We start from the raw sequence: 16,864 nt of genomic DNA on the forward strand, positions 1-16,864 counted from the left end.
GCATCATAGAAACTCCGAGTAATACTGCATTGACAAGATGCTCAGGTTCCTATTTTTTTTTCCTTTTTTTTTTTTTTACCTGTTTTCAAAATGATTTGTTGCTCCGTTTGCCTTGCTCCTGAGTGATTGTTAATTTGCCTCAGCAAGGGAATCTGTTGATGGCTGCACATAAATCAGTTTTCCTCGGCTCAAAAAAGGGCGGTGGCGGTGGCGCTGACAAGAGGAGAGACAGAGAGAAAAAAAAACGTTCTTTATTTTTGCTTAAAAAAATACATTATGCGGATGTCAACTCTATTTACGTTCTTATGTACATGAACTAAGGCGAACAACTAACATAAATAAATAAATAAACATTTAGCTTGTTATATGCTGTTTGATCGGAGATGCTGAGATGCAGCCAGTACCATTTGAACGAGTGGCGCTCCCTCCCTCTTTGCCCACCGACAGCATCACCGCCACATCCAGGCAGAGAGAAACATAAGGAGAGAGAGAGACAGAAAGAGAGAGAGAGAGAGACCAATAGCGATATGTGAGGAAAGGAGACAACCTTGCAGGAGAGATAGAGCAATTCAAAACATTAACCAGACCGAGGAGGAAAACATGGACGCAGTGGAAAATCTTTGCTTCATGCATGCATCACGGAGGATACGGTGTTTACCCCGCACTGTCGGAGTTATGCACGGACTCTGTTTTTGATGAGGCGGGTGGGGACCCGCAGCAAGCTGAAAAGGCGGAAAGATTTCTCCGAACCGTCTGCAAATTTTGCCCGCCTGCGATGGCTGGGTCGGTACGATGCTGTTATAGAGTAATGGAGAATATATTTTGCTATTTCTGTGTGTTGACGTTCACGTTAAGTGGCCTTATAAATGCACAAATCCGATACTCGATTCCAGAGGAGCTGGAGAACGGGGCATCAGTCGGTGACATTGTCCAGGATTTGGGTCTGGATCTGAAAAAAGTTTCCTCTCGACGCATCAAAATCACGTCGGACAGCGGGCGGAAATATTTCACAATAAACCACAAAACCGGAAAGCTGGTGGTGAGTGACCGAATCGACCGGGAAACAGTTTGTGGATTCAGTGGCACCTGTTCACGTAACCTGGAGGTGGTGTTGGAGAACCCGCTGGAAGTGCACAACGTGGAGGTGGAGATATTGGACGTGAACGACAACGAACCTCAGTTCCCTAGAGATGAGTACCAGCTTGAGGTGTCGGAGTCTGCTCTCACCGGGTCGCGGTTTCACATCGAGGGAGCTCAAGATGCAGATGAGGGGTCCAACTCCGTGAAACAGTACCGACTTATTCCAAACGACCACCTCACGTTGGACTCCATTAAACCCTCCTCCAACAATAATCAAATTGAGTTAATTCTCAAAAGGCCCTTTGACCGGGAGCAGATGCCCTCGCATCAACTTATTCTGACAGCAATAGATGGAGGCACTCCACAGCGAACTGGCTCGGCCAAGATCAATGTCCGTATCCTTGATGCCAATGACAATGTGCCTAAGTTTAACAGTTCAGTGTATAAAGTTAAAGTGCCTGAGAACTCTCCAAATGGGACACTTTTGATTAAGTTAAATGCAACAGACCCAGATGAGGGCTCAAACGGAGAAGTGTTTTATTCTTTTAGTAGCTACACACCTGAACGAGTCAGACAGGTGTTTTCTATGGACACAAACACGGGGGAGATTAGGGTAAGAAATAATATAGATTATGAGGAGACTAAAACGTATGAAATGTACATACAAGCAATGGACAAAGGCCCAGCTCCCGTTGCAGCACACTGTAAAGTAGTCGTAGAAGTGTTGGATGTCAATGATAACATTCCTGAGATTGTACTGTCTTCACTTTCCAGCCCTGTGCGTGAGGACGCACGGGCAGACACAGTGGTGGCTTTGATTAGTGTCAATGATGGCGATTCTGGACAAAATAAACAGGTTTCCCTGGAGATCATGCCCAACTTGCCTTTTAAGATTAAATCCTTCAGAAACCACTACACTGTGGTCACATCTGCTTTCCTGGACAGGGAAACTATCTCGTCATACAACGTTACAGTCAACGCTGTGGATGAGGGCACGCCACCCCTATCATCTCAAATGAGCTTCAGGGTAGATGTTGCAGATGTTAATGATAACCCACCTCGTTTTGAGCAGACATCATATACTGTCTATATTACAGAGAACAATGCTCCTGGGGCGTCTCTTTGTGTTGTTAAGGCCATGGATGCAGATGATGCAGAAAATGCACGCATAACTTATACTGTCCTTAATGACAATAACCATGGGATACCTGTGGCCAGCTACGTTAGCATCAAACCTGACACAGGTGAGGCCTATGCCCTGCAAGCCTTTGACTTTGAAAAGCTTAGAGAGTTTCACTTTCAGATTAAAGCCCAAGACAACGGTGTGCCTCCCCTTAGCCGTGTGGCCACAGTATACGTTTACATTATGGATCAGAACGATCATGTTCCTAGGATTGTCTATCCACCTGCAAATGGAACACTAATGAAAAATGCTGAAGCCGGCCTCTTAGTTAGCAAGGTGACTGCATGGGATGGTGATGCAGGGCAGAATGCCTGGCTGTTTTTCACTCTGAACCAGACCAACAAAGACCTAGACCTTTTTAAAGTACATGAGTACACAGGTGAGATCCGCACCACCAGGAGAGTCATGGAAGACAACTCTACTACCTTTGTTCTGACTGTCCTGGTTCGAGACCATGGCATACCGCCGCTTTCCTCAACCACCACTATCCATGTGCACGTGATGGACCTTCCTCCGAAGTTTACCCCTGATCCGAAACAGATTGTTAGGCCTGACAGCCCGCTAATGTTTTCACCCGTCACTCTCTACCTCATCATAGCCCTGTGTGCCACAACCTTTGTATTTCTGGTCACTGTCTTTGTTCTTGCCATTGTGCGATGTCATGCCTACTGTAGCCAGACTGGTTCCTGCTCCCCGTGTTGTGTATCCCAGAAGAACATGCCGGAGGGTGGCACCTCAGCAGGTGGTGGTGGTGGTGGTGCTGGTGGTGGAGCAAGGGCTGCAGGTGGCGGTGGAGGAGCTGCAGGAGTGCAACAAAACATCAATGTGGCACTGCGCCGTGACCTCAAAGTGGAGCCGCATTATATTGAAGTGAGAGGAAACGGGTCTTTGACCAAAACGTACTGTTATAAGACGTGCTTGACCGCCACGTCGGGAAGTGACACTTTCATGTTCTACAACACGGGAAGGCCGCACAGTGGCACCTGGGGCTCGGGCTATGTCACCAGCCACAGCGGACAGAGTCAGATATTTGTGCGCCGCCTCAGTATGCCAGATGCAACTGCCATACAGGTGTGTTGTCTGGTGTGGTCTTTGTGCTGTTTTAGATGTGTTTCAGTATGACTTTGCATTTATTCTGGAGTTTGTTTTAAGATGTTAATTTATTCTATTTAAGTTTTATTTGTTTTATTCCTTGTATTTTCTCAAACTAGTTCATAGTGCTCACCAGTGTGGCAGAGGGCACATAACTTTATTCCAGATATGTGAACATATAAATCAGTTCTGAATCTTGATAGCTTAATATCTGGGGTCATGTATGTCTGGCAGCTTTTAGGGATTGATTGGTTGCTTTTCAGGGCAGCTGTAAACTAGACCTGTTAAAACAGTACGTGTGAAAAAAACACAAAGTAACAGTTTGTGTTTTTGATGTATTGTGATTTCAAGGGCAATATCTTTTAACTGGTACTGTAAAGTGTGAAAAATAGAGCAGTGATGGCTGCTACCAGTGCAACCAGTTCACAGTAGCAAATCTTCTCTTCCTGTTTCTCTGCTATTGAAAAGTCAAAATATTTGAGAAATTGATGAAAAAAGTAAAAATTATAGTGTGAGGTCTTTTCAGCATAGACATTGCATTGATGACTCAAAACTGTCCATTATATCTTTTTTTTTCAAAGCACACCATAATGAAACAATATTCATACCATTGATACTCACTGCACAGTATAGCCATCAGTAGTGGAGGAAGAGATAGATGTGAAGAAAAAAATACTGTGAAAGCAATAAAGAAAGCGTAAAGGTTATTGTGCTGCTGTACGGTGACCTGTTCCTCATTAAATGCCAGTCATGTTTGCACTTGCTGTGTAATTAAATAGCAGCAATGTTTTTTGTTGGCTCTGTGAGACGATTGGCTGCTTAGAAGCCGATGAGGCGGGGGATAAAAGGTGATTGGACACAGAGCTGATAGCGGAGGTGTGAGCTCTGTATCCATGGAAGGAACTTTCACTCCGAGAGGCGAGAATTGGAGAGATGGCAAGAAAAAGGCTTGCAAAACCCAGAGTTTTTGATCACACAATTCATAGGAGACAGTGCAAGGATAGGAATACTCAAAGGCCCATGGGAATCTATTTAAATATTGATATTTATTTTGTTTTCCCTCAGGTCTTTTTTTTTTTTTTGGTAGTAATTCCAGTTCGGATTTCCTGTGTGAAGAGTTAATTTTCCAGTTTTCCCCTGGGTGTACAGTAAACTGCAGACATGTTTATGTTCCAGATGTTTGTGCTTTATTGTTCGTGCTGTTCTGTTTACCCCCATGAACACCATACGGCCAAACAGACTAATCTCCCTTTGGCCATTTCAGTGCAACAAAAGAGCAAACAAAGCCGTTTAGTCCCATTTTGTGGACAATCTGGTCCTATTTTGAACTGGTTGTTTGTTGTTGCTTACTGTAATCGGAGCGAAATGCAAAAGGTTACTTCTGACTGCGTGAATATTGTCCACACTAATATCTTGGTCCCTCGTCTAAACCATTCATCCTTCCACTGATTGCTTGAAGATCAGCGACTGTTTTCATCTAATCACATACTGCCTTCAGTTTCTGGCATCTAGACATCCTGCGGTGTCCTATGTCTCTGTCAACCTTCTGCTCCTTTGAATTAATACGGGAGAAGAAAAACAGGCCTTTCTCATTAAACCAAATATTGAATTCAGAGTGTGATGAATGTGGACTGCGGACTCATGGGGGTCAATGCGGCTGTAGCAGAAAGTGAACATCTGTCAAATTTGAAAGGAAATGAAATTGCAAATGGGTCTCCTATGAAGTGCATGGCCAAACAGGGGAAATATGGCGTCCTCGCTCAGGTCAGTTTGTCTTTCTGAAGGTTAAGAAGGGAGAAAATGCAATCTCATCTTGGTGATGTGGTTAGATTAACAGCCTCTTTTGCTTCCCTTCAAGCACAATGTTTCATCATGATTAAGCATTTTTTGTTGTTGTTGTTGTTAGAGTTTTCTTTTACAATTCTTGGATGTTAAGGGAGTCATTTTAGAATGCTTCAAACCATTTTTTTTCCCAGGCTGTCCTTCATAGAACTGTCTGAATACGATGCCAAAAATCTGTTCCCCCTCCCTCTCACCTTCCTTTTTCCTATGACCTTCACTAAACTAAGATGACAGGAGAATGGTGGGCAGGAAGTAAGAGATAGACATGGTTCTGTATAGTTTCCATGGTGACATTTACTACATTTTCTGGCGCACTTTGTGGGAGTAAAATTTAAGGTTTTGTTCAGCATAGATGTGAAAGTAAATAGCAGAGTAAAGGGAGTGAGGAATATGCAGCAGAATAATCAAAGAAAAGAAAGTGGAGTCTGGATAAGCGATGCATTAATAAACAAATATGAATACATATTAATGTCAAATAAGTTTGCATTTCATACATCTTAAGCCAGATTTCTGTTTTTGTGTATGTCTCTTGGCCTAACTTAAAATGATTTTCAGGAAACATTTGCAGTAATGCTGTTTTAAGGGCTCTGCCATGTTGAAAGGAAGCATACTGGATGAATATATTTTATTTTTATTTTCCCGTGACCCAACACCTGGTTGGATTGAGTGCTGAAGTAAAATCTTTCAAAGTCATTTTTTTTTCTTTCAATGTCACAGATGGAAGAAGGGAGGCGATGTGATAATGGGAGGAGATGTGTGCACCAGCAAGATTACAGTATTCTGCTCATTACTCATTTTTCTTTTCAAAGGCTGAAGAAAGCTGCCACTGCTTGATTGTGTGTGTGCCACACATTCATCAGCAGTTCTCACCATGACTTATTAATGAGATGGTATTGGCTTTTGCCTGTACTTAAGACTCAATTCCTTCCATTCTCTCTCTGCAGCCCAAGGCACCTAATTCAGACTGGAGATACTCAGCCTCCCTGAGAGCAGGTGGTGTAATGCAGAGGTAAGCATCATATTTTCTGTTTCTTTCTTCTAAGTGTTTCACATTCACCCCTTTCATTATAAACCCAGTCTAACTTCATAATTGATGTAAAAACACTGCTATTTAATTTGGTCCTTGATTTAAAAATGTGCATTTTCACCCTTAGTAAGTGATCATAGAGTCTCTGTTATATAAGATGCAGTTACATAATCTTCAAAAACTGTTTTACTAATATCATATCCAGATTAGGCAAAGTTCATTTTCAGTACTATAGATGAGTTGTTTCATCCTACAGCAAAAAAAACAAACAAATAAAAAAACAAAAAACATAAATGATAGTTTCATGGAGACAAATCTCTTTTTATAATAGTCTCAGGAAGCTTTTGTTCATAAGCAAAAGTGTGCTAACACAGTCTTCAACGTCCTACTTTAAAACCAAGGATTTAATTTAAAATAATAAGACCACTGCCAATTTTTGGCAGGCTGTTGTGGTTTGTTTTCAATGGCATAAATGTGCAATTCATTTAATAATAATAATAGTATATGTGTTTTCTTTTCTTACAACTTGATAATTTCTGAACACTGAAGCTGAATCTTTCACTTAAGAAGAATGTAAAATGGCATGCCAGTTCCAATTTTTGCACCTAAAAGGCAAAATAATGAAATGTCTTTTAAACGGTGTAGCCAGCTCTACCTAAATGTCTCATGTGGTTGCAGGCAAAGCATGTTTATTTACTGTGTGATTTGAATCCATTTTTTTAATTATTTCTTTAAATATCTGTATTGTAGCTCTTGTTCAGCTATACTTTAAGAGAAAAGGTGGGGCTTTGCTTTTGCCATTTAGGATATAAAACGGCTAAATTTAAATATTTATGAAGATTTCTGTTTCTGAAAAACAGGCAATATTAGTAAAAAAAAAATATCTAAAATGATCTTGTTTTCTGTAAGAACTAATTGGAGATTCGTTTATTTATTTATTTAAAATTACATAAGTTTAAATTTATTTCTTGATCATCAAACATAAATTGACTTTGACATGGGAGACTATATGTTTCCTTGCACAGACGGAGGAATGACAGGAGGGAAGAGCAAACAGAGAGATGATCATCTAACATGTTGTTAGGTGAAAATATCACCTATAACTCTGGAAACCAAATGAAGGGTCATTCTGACATAATGGCACCATAATTACAAACAATGTTAATATCAAAACTCAATAGTTAAATCAATCATTTTAAATATAGTCATTTATTTATGGATATATTAAAGATACCCTATATAATAAACTTCTTTCTCACTCTGATGTAATAAGTGCAAGCACATGTAAGTGTTTAAAATGCATTGTGGTAGTTGGGTGCAAACAAATTACTGTAGTGTTTATCATGTGCTTAAAGCGCATACATATAAAACATTTACTCAGTGTGGTGCAGTCTGAAAATCTGACCAGAAACTTTCTCACATTTAGTTATGTTATCACCACAAACGTCAATGTATATTTGTTATCAACCAAGTACAGTGAATATTTGTGAAGAGGAAGAAAGTTATCCTTGTTTTTTAATTTTACTTTGGAAACACATAAATCTGAAAAGCAAATATTCAGCCCATTTTGCTTTGAGATCGATCTATCTATCTATCTATCTATCTATCTATCTATCTATCTATCTATCTATCTATCTATCTATCTATCTATCTATCTATCTATCTATCTATCTGTCTGTCTGTCTGTCTGTCTGTCTGTCTGTCTGTCTGTCTGTCTGTCTGTCTGTCTGTCTGTCTGTCTGTCTGTTTGTCTGTCTGTCATATTTCGCTGCACCTAATGTAATCAGGAGTTTGTTATAAAAGTGCAGCCTTCATCATTGGAAAATTACTATGCACCATATACATTTTACATTAATAACCCAGCAATGTATTTCTAGACATTTTTTTTTTACATTTTTTGATTATAGTCATCAGGTGAAATATCAGGAAACAATAGTATCTAAAACTCTTATTATCTGAGCCAAACCATATGATTATTTCCAAGGTAAGGATAGCTTTAGTTTGCAGCAACCCTCTTTTTTATGACTGCCTCAGTGCGTGTTCAGTAGAAGGAGGGAGCAGAATTACTCAGACTGGGTGTGAAAATGTAAAAATGACCATTTGTACCCATAATCCCCAGAGTTAAAGAAAAAGTGTCATCAAGACTTTACAATTTCATCAGCACATATTATTTATTTATTTAGTTACTGAGAAAGCTTTGTATTTGCAAAGTTTTGTTCACATAGTTCAGTCTTACATTTGGCATTGCTGTCTATTTATTGATGCCCTTTAATTTTGAGAAGCATAAATCATAGTTTATGCATTGCAATACCTCTAAGTTTTAACATGTCAATGTGCTGTTTGTCTTTTAGTTCAGTCCACATGGAAGAGTCTGCAGTCATGCAGGGAGCTCAGGGAGTCCTGGTACAGAACTGGCCCACTGCATCGAGTGCTGCTGGTAAGAATCTGTGAAGCTATTTTCACCTTAGAGTGTAAGCCACTGAAGAACTGTTTATTGAAGTTAAAAAAAAATACAACACCTACTCTAATCTTTCATCTTGACAGCACTGATTAATTTAAATATTTTTTTTAGTTTGACGAGTCCAAAAACCTCATATCAACGGTTTAAGATAATTATTTATTCATACCTGCAGATTATCCAATAACTTAGTAAACTAAACATAATAATTAAATAGCTATGATACCGCATTTGAGATTCCCTCGACTTGCCCTTGCCTTGTTTCACTTCTGCAGGACATGTCCTGTCCTTTCTCCACACTGCTTTACCTGCTTTCTGTTGCAGGATTAGTGACAAAACATAGAAAGAAAAATAACTGAGAACAGTTGATTGGATTGTCAGCAAAATGTTTATACAATTAGTGAGCCACAGAGGACAAACACTGCAGCAAAATAATAACATAATTACATTCCATCTCCATTTAATGTTAGCCTCTTCTCTTCCTCAAGTTCTACACACACCCACTCACAGGAAATCAAAGATTTAGAGTCTCAGGAAGTCATTTCAATTTTTTGAAAAGTTTTTTTTTTCTCCAATCCTTTTTCATAATTAGTTTATATAAAATTTGCATTGGCAGGACTTATTATTGCGCAAACAGAACCTAAAGCATCTGCTCTCCATCTTAACGATTGGTTGTTTCTAGAAAAAAAATATAAATTTTTAGAATTTGTGCTCAAAAACAAAAAAAAATATTTTCATTTACATTCAGATAAAGATATTATATTTTTATTTTACCAGAAAGGGCCTTACTAAAGACAAAAGATTATTTTTAAAATACTGCTAGGAACAATTTTGGAACCACATCATGAATAATTCCCTGTAACAAACAAAAGAGAGACTCAAGGAGTCATGGTCAACAAGGAAAGAAAATATTTGTCAAGAGAGAAATGTTTCATACATGAATGTTTTAACTTGGCCCATCCAAAAGAAAAAATGGATCATTACCACACCCTATCCGTACCCACAAAATCTACTGGGATTATTGATCGATCTCAACAGGTTTGCAGCACTTATAGCTGTACTTAAAACAAACAAATAGTCAGTGTTTGGGAAGAATGCTATTCCGACTTTCCAGTGGAGTTTAACAGATATGCTTCCTCAAGGTTAAGATGTCCTCAAGCTGTTCAGAGAGCCCACATTCATTTGCCACCCAGCTGTGAATACCTTTGCACATGTAACTTAGTCTAAAACCTTTGGCACATCCAGTGCTCCTTACTGATATTTGTGATGAAAAATAGTCTGTGTTGTCTCTTACAGAGAACTTAGTTTTTATCTTTGCTAATAAAGTGTGATGAAGAAGGATTAATAATAACAAAAAAAAGATTAGTGTTGGAGAAAAAGTGAAAATAATGCAAATGAAAAAAAAAAAGTCCAATATTTGCACAATTGTACTGGATCAGGATGCCAACATTAGGTTTTGATTGGAAGATTATTGGACATAATTAAGAAGCTGGCCCAACATGATCTCCATTTTAGATAGGAGGCTGTGAACTACGTACGCAGACATGTCGCCCAAGCTAGCGATCGTCTCCTCCCATCCACACTTGCGTACAAACAGCCTCCTCTGCTGTGCCATCGATTTCTTGCCTTAGCCGAGAACTTACAGCTTGCAGGCACTTCAAAAACGTGAGGGACAAAATGGAGAGCAAAAACACAGACGAGCAAGAAAGAGGCAGAGGACACAACAGACAGCAGTGACGTCCTTAGGGCAGATCAGTGGCTATGAGATCAGCTTGGACGGACTTAAGGTGGTCTCATCTGGCTGTCGCAGCTAGAGACAACATCCTGCGCACGCAGTAAGCCCGTTTTAACCCAAGGGCTGCCTGCCTCCTCTTTATCTTGTTGTTGGCCGTGCTATGAATGGAAATAACTGAAGGTTACATTACCTTTCATACAAAATTTTAGGTTGGGACCAACAAGGCTCCAGGGTTCGTAGTGATGGTAATAAGAAATACAAAATTCTAGCTCTGCTCTTCTGATGATCTACTGAAGTTCATCTCAGTTCTCTTTCATCGTATCTGGAAAGTGGATGTGTTGAGTTTTTCTGAACCTCCACAGTTACAGTGCTATTTATAGCTAAATCCCGCTGTTTACCAGGTAGTCTCTTCTCTTTAAGGTTTTTATTTCTTTGAAGCCGTTGTTTCAGGAGGGGTGCAGTTCTGGCGGGGTGGCGTCTCTTCACCATGAGACTTAGGCAGCTGACAACGCCCATGTTTTTCGCTCTTCTGATTTTGAATCTGCACTCAATGCCTTGTGTTTCACATGCATGTCCCTATATTTGACCGCCTGTGAGTCCAAGTGTTTTGTCTGCCTGCTTTGTGCTGCTCCTGTTGTGACAGATGGTGCACAGAGCCCACGCCCAGATTAACACAGCCACATTAGAGAAACCAGGGCTGGGCTTGTGTTCAAGTCGCCCTTCCTATCTGCTCATCACTCCTTGCATGTCATCACCTTGTCTGTCCCTCCAATTCACAAATCTGCTGCTGAAACAAACTGACGTGTGGGTTTTTGTGTCGAACTGAAATAAAAATAGAAAAACTTCCATTGCGAGATTGGAAGAGACAAGGAAGAGAGGGGTGGGGGGGTTAAACGGATGACTTTCAAGGCAAATGATATAAAATAAAGAACACTTTAAGCAATATTGAATAAGTAATGGAGGGTTTGAGAAGGAGTGACAGTGACTAAATCACACTGATTGACTGAGACACAGTCGGCAATAAAGAGGGGAGGCTGAATGAGGCTGCTGTTGCTAGGGGAGTGTGGTTAGACCAGACAGTGGTGAGAGGGAGTGAGAGAAAGCTTCGAGCATTATTCTCCATCAGCATAAGCACTGTCACCATGGCTCCTACCGATGTCCTACTGCTTCACAGGAAGACATTGTTTCCGTGGCAACCATTCATGGCCCCTGATATTGACAGGAGTGGGAGGAAATAGTGGTGGGTGTGTATAAGATGGGGTGCAAACATATGGCACAGTGCAAAAGAAGATCTCCAAGACGGGGATACGTGAGGAATGATAAACGAGCGCAACACGAAAGACGAGACCGAATGAGCAAATGGATGAGAAAGAATAGAGAGATAAACAAGCTAGAGTGGTCTTTAAAAAAAATTGCCACTTTAATTTGGGGTGAAAGTTGTTGAAAGAGGAAGAGGAGTTAGTAGAAGTAGAGTGACCTACTTTCACTGGGGTGGTGGTGGTGTACTGCAGATATGGATGCAGGTTCACTTTTTCCCATATCATCCTGGAGCATCACACACACACACATACACACACACAGCGACACATTCACCATAACCACTGGTGCAGAGACAGGAGGTTTTCATTGGTGGTAACGGCAGAAACTGTCCAAATGACGAGCAGAAACTGAGACAAAAATCATGCTGCATTGTGCACTTTCAGAGGCTTGAACTATCTGAGCCATTAAATTTATGGACTGTCCATTATTGCAGTATTTTTTTTTACATTTAAACTCACCATAGATGTTTTGTGAATATAAAGAAGGAGTAAATTTGAATTTAATTATGGATACGTCTGGGCTGCAGTATTCTGTCAGCCACTGAAACCTTTTGGCTCATTCAGAAAGGTGAGGCAAAGAAGAAAAACAATCTGGGATATTTCACTACTTTTGATTTCTTTCAGCCCATCTGCTTCCTATTTTTAGCTGCGTTGTTTTCTTTTTGCTGCTAGCTTTATTCCGTTCTCTGCTGCCATCGCCTTTAAATTTCTTGCCAGTTCTCACCTCCTTCATGTCACTAAGGTATAAATCCTTTTTTTCACACTACGTTTTTGTCGCTGCAACAATGTTGAGATGTATGCAGACGCACACACTTTCAAACCTGCATGGAGATGCAGAATTTCAGAACAGTATCTATACTTTTAAAGTTTGCATCAACCATTTGCTATATGGGCTACATGGGCAATATAATGTTATTACGATGAAACTAACAAGAAACCTAACCAGGAACACACCTAATATTCTACACACACGTTTAGCCTTAGCACCAGACATGAAGATTTTTTGCCATCAGTCACATCTCTTCTTTTTATTTTTTATTTTTTTCTGTTCAGATTTGAGAATACATGTTAAACCCTGTGCCATAAAGTAAAATGCAACAACATGTGATTGAGATGATAGCAACGTCATATTTTTGTTCTTTGAATATACTCATGCACTGCACAGCGGGTTAAAATATACCCTCTAAAAAGAGGTGTGGTCTCTGCAGGATTGATATGTGAAGAATCACATCCCAGAGATCTTCTTTTTTTTCCTCTTCTCTGCTATGCTTTAGTTTTGTGCTAGGCATCACCATTTTTATCTGCGTCTATGCTCCTCATGGCCCCTCTTCCTCTTCTTCCTCCTCCTCCTTAGGACGTTATGTAACACTGCGCTGCACTCCTTTGTGCAACTGTCCAACTGGCTGATGGTAGGGCAAGACAAGCGGATGAATAAAGTAGATGTGGCAAAATGGAGCTTGGGTGATTTGAGTGGCTGTGAAAACCCACTGGAGGCACAAAGAGAATAAAGGGACATTGACACAAGAAAAAGCTGGACTGATGACTTCAGAAGTAAAATCTTAAGAGGGTGAACATACAGAAAACATCACAGGCTGTAATGCAGTGGGGCTTTACAGCTCTTTAGGCAGCAGGGGTTAAAATGTTCAGACAGCATATGTACAGAAAGAAGTAACCCTTACAACTACAAAATACGTTACTGTCAGTGTCTCTAATGTACTTGATGGTTGTGGCTGATGGCCAAGCAGTTTAATACGAGATCATATTAACGTTATCACTAACGCTGATAGATATAATTAAGAGTCGCATCAATTACTCAGAGGGACGGGTGTTGGTTTACAATGTTTTTCACGCCGGATTAGATAAAAGGTCAGGGAAAATAAGAGGTAGAAGGAAAGGGAGGGGTTCCTCACACATTCTCACACTCCAAGAAAAAGGAAGGTGCTTTTCTTTGGAACATTGCTGGACGAGGGGATTTTATTACCATCGGGAGAGGTAGAAATAAATTGAATAAACCTAAAAGGAAGGCAATCTTTTATGCTTGTTGATAAAATGATGCACATAAACAACAATACATATCACTATATTCAGAATGTTGTCAGATTTGTCCTTACTTAAATAAATGGGAATAAAACAATGCAGTGTTACTCTGGTCTGCCTTACGTGCTCCATCTGTCTGCTTTCATCGTGACTCATCTCTCTCTGGGGTGTAATTAAGTTTATTAGTGCGAGGTTGCACACAGGCACCACTGTCTCATCAAGTTTTCACTTTGAGTTGGACAGGTATTATTTTAGAACCAACAAAATGGATGCTTTAGAGAAACAATTCACCAGTATTTTATTATTAGGTGCTCTCATTTATTCCTTTTGGGCTTGATCTGTTTGGTCTACGCTTTTATTTATTTATTTATTTATTTATTTATTTATTTATTTTTATTTTGTTCAATTTGAGAGTATGCCTAGTGAGGGAGTCAAATTGGAACTTTTTCTCTGTTTCTGTCTCAGTATATAAAAGTTAAGAATCTGTTTTTTCTGTTCTGTTTTTGATAAAATCAGTGTACAAAGTGTATCTCCAGTTCATAAAAAAAAACATCTTTTAAATGTTTGTTTCACTTGTATAGCAAATCTTATTATAAGTAAGGATAAAGGAAAAATAAAATTCAGATCCTTGTGTACTCTGAGCAGTGCAGGAGGCCGGTTGTCTTTTACCAGACATGATTTTTTTTTTCAGCTTGGCTGGATCTGTCCTCAGTTAATCTCCCCTTTGGTAACAGCTCAGGAAAGGAATCAGAGAAGCAAAGAGTGTATGTGAGGAAACGATGGCAAGTAGGTCATTGCTTTGCGGAGTAAAGCAAAATGGCTGCATGTTGTTTCCTAACACTCTCTATGCTGAAACACACTGAGTTTTGGTCATGGTATTTTCACTCTAAATACTGATAAGTCTTTTATGTGACTAAAAATGATACAGTTCCTCTTTGTTCACTTTAGTCTTTTCAGTTTTTTTTTTTTTATATACGTCCATGTTTAGGTTTTGTGAGTGTTTTTTAGGTATTTACTTGAAGAGATAAGACATATTATTCCTGTGGCCCTGTTTTTTTTAATAATTTAACAAGATAAATTATAGGTAAAATTTGTTTGCTAAGAAGAATAACCAAGGCAGAAATACGAAGAGTTAAAGGACTTCTTTGAGTCTTTCATTTACCAATAAGGAGAAGTTTTGGTAAATCTACTCCACAAACAGTAGATTGTGAAAATCAGTGATTTTTAATTAGAGTTGTATTGAGTTGACTTTGATTTTATGAATGTGTCATGCCTTTTTCTCCTTTGACTTTCATTTCACTTGCAGCATATGATTAAATGATGACCCACTGAGATTGTCTCTTACATTGCATATGTGGCAAGGCGGCAAGATTTAACTTGTGTTCAATTCAAGGAAGAAATAAAAAATGTAGTGACATGAGAAGCTGGTTACTTATTTAAAAATAGCAAGAGGCTGTGCTGAATTTGTAAAACAACATAAATAGAGGGACTTGCAATCAAACATCTCATTCAGTCATAAAAGTTGGAAGAATTTATGTATGTCAAGTCTTTGATTTTGTTAGAGATTTGAAACTAATCTTTAATCTCTCTGTGTTTCTCTTTTAGATGGTGAAGGAGGAGAGGTTTCCCCACCTATGGGCGCCGGTGTAGACAGCAATAGCTGGCACTTTCGCTACGGCCCGGGTGGTCCCGGAGCGCCCCCACAGCACCTGAAGCCCGGAGAGGTTCCTCCAGAAGCATTCATCATTCCTGGCTCCCCAGCCATAATTTCCATCAGACAGAACCAGGGAGGAGAGGACGACAAGAGCGACTTCATCACCTTCGGGAAAAAGGAGGAGGCCAAGAAAAAGAAGAAGAAGAAGAAGGAAAAGGAGAAGAAAGACAAGAAGGATAAAGGCAAGGATGACGGCGACGAGTAAAACGGAGAGCAGAAAATGCATAAAATGGCGAAGAAGAAAAGGGTGCTGTTAAAACAGAGGTACCAACCAAAGTTCACTGGGTGAAAAGAGAATATTTTTTACCATTATTCATTATTGCTGAAAAAGTTTCAAAGCTTTTTTTCCTGTTATGATTCTGGCCTTACCAAGATATAGTTTATCTTCAGTTAAATACTGATGTAAGTTACTTATCTTGCCTTTATACAATTAATGATTAAAAAAATAAATAAAGAAAATGATTGTTTCTTCCTCTCCATGCCCCAATGTGCCTATGCACCCTGAGTCTGCTTTTATGATCTTTTTTGGAAAATGGAAGTACAATTCCTGTCCTTGTGTTGTTCTTCTTTTCTCCTATAACCCACTGGGCACGTTGGCACCTCTGTCTTATCCCCTTCCCGACGACAATGTGTAAAGAATTCTCTAATCGAAGAGACCAGTACATTGAAGAAAAACAACATAAAGCTGTGCCAGCCAAGGAAAAAAATAAAAGAGGAAAATGTGAAAAGATTGACACAGATGCATGCAGTCTGGAGCTGGACACACTCTACTTGTAAATAGCACAAACAAGAGTCACTGAAACTAAAGGCTAAACTGGCACTGCTGCAGATTCACTGGTAACTACCAACAGTGTTCCCTTAAATCTCAATGAAACCACACGCGCGCGCACGCTAACACATCCAAACGTGCAAATAGCAACTTATTACCCATGAGACAATTGACACAGGAAGCACCTGAGGCCTGGGAAGAACGAGTGAGAGAAAAAATATGAGAGAACAGACTGGCTGAAAACTGGACACTGCAAGTTCTTTGTCCTGCACGCTCACGTCTGAGAGTGCAGACGCGCATCAACTCTCTCAGGATGGAAGAAGAACCATTTGCAACAGCTCTATCTTTGCTTGGAGAGCGCACAAAGAGCTTTATCTTCTGCAAGAGTCCCAACTGAGGAGGACAGAGACCACTGGAAGATGTGGAGAGAAAATGGGGAGATAATGGGGAGATGTCTCACGTTCTCCCGAGCATCACAGAGGGTTGAGTGCAGCTGAGGTGGCTTTTTATGGTGGACTCTGAAGATACCTTACAGAGTATTTGGAGAAATTTTGATATCACTTTTTCTCCTCCTTTTTGCAGCAACAGCTAAACGCTTTCTGCTTTGA

General features: G+C 39.8%; 1 protein-coding gene across 1 annotated transcript; it reads left to right on the top strand.

Moving 5' to 3' along the window:
• Window positions 1-393: 393 nt before the first annotated feature.
• On the top strand, window positions 394-15,811 carry LOC106956703 (protocadherin alpha-C2-like). Its single transcript, XM_015047705.1, has 4 exons — window positions 394-3,334; window positions 6,142-6,206; window positions 8,576-8,661; window positions 15,379-15,811. The coding sequence occupies exons 1-4, from the start codon at window positions 632-634 to the stop codon at window positions 15,690-15,692; spliced, it is 3,168 nt and encodes a 1,055-aa protein (XP_014903191.1). The 5' UTR covers window positions 394-631; the 3' UTR covers window positions 15,693-15,811.
• Window positions 15,812-16,864: the final 1,053 nt, after the last annotated feature.

Source organism: Poecilia latipinna, unplaced genomic scaffold, assembly GCF_001443285.1.
Source record: "Poecilia latipinna isolate Pla-1442-1.1 unplaced genomic scaffold, P_latipinna-1.0 Scaffold840, whole genome shotgun sequence".
Classification (NCBI taxonomy): domain Eukaryota; kingdom Metazoa; phylum Chordata; class Actinopteri; order Cyprinodontiformes; family Poeciliidae; genus Poecilia; species Poecilia latipinna.

What these genes read in the sequence shown, in the direction of transcription:
- LOC106956703 (XM_015047705.1), top strand. Translation starts at nt 632, where the DNA reads ATGCATCACGGAGGATACGGTGTTTACCCCGCACTGTCGGAGTTATGC. An exon ending in CAGATGCAACTGCCATACAG is followed by an intron (nt 3,335 to 6,141) that starts GTGTGTTGTCTG and finishes CTCTCTCTGCAG; the next exon opens with CCCAAGGCACCTAATTCAGA. An exon ending in GCAGGTGGTGTAATGCAGAG is followed by an intron (nt 6,207 to 8,575) that starts GTAAGCATCATA and finishes TTTGTCTTTTAG; the next exon opens with TTCAGTCCACATGGAAGAGT.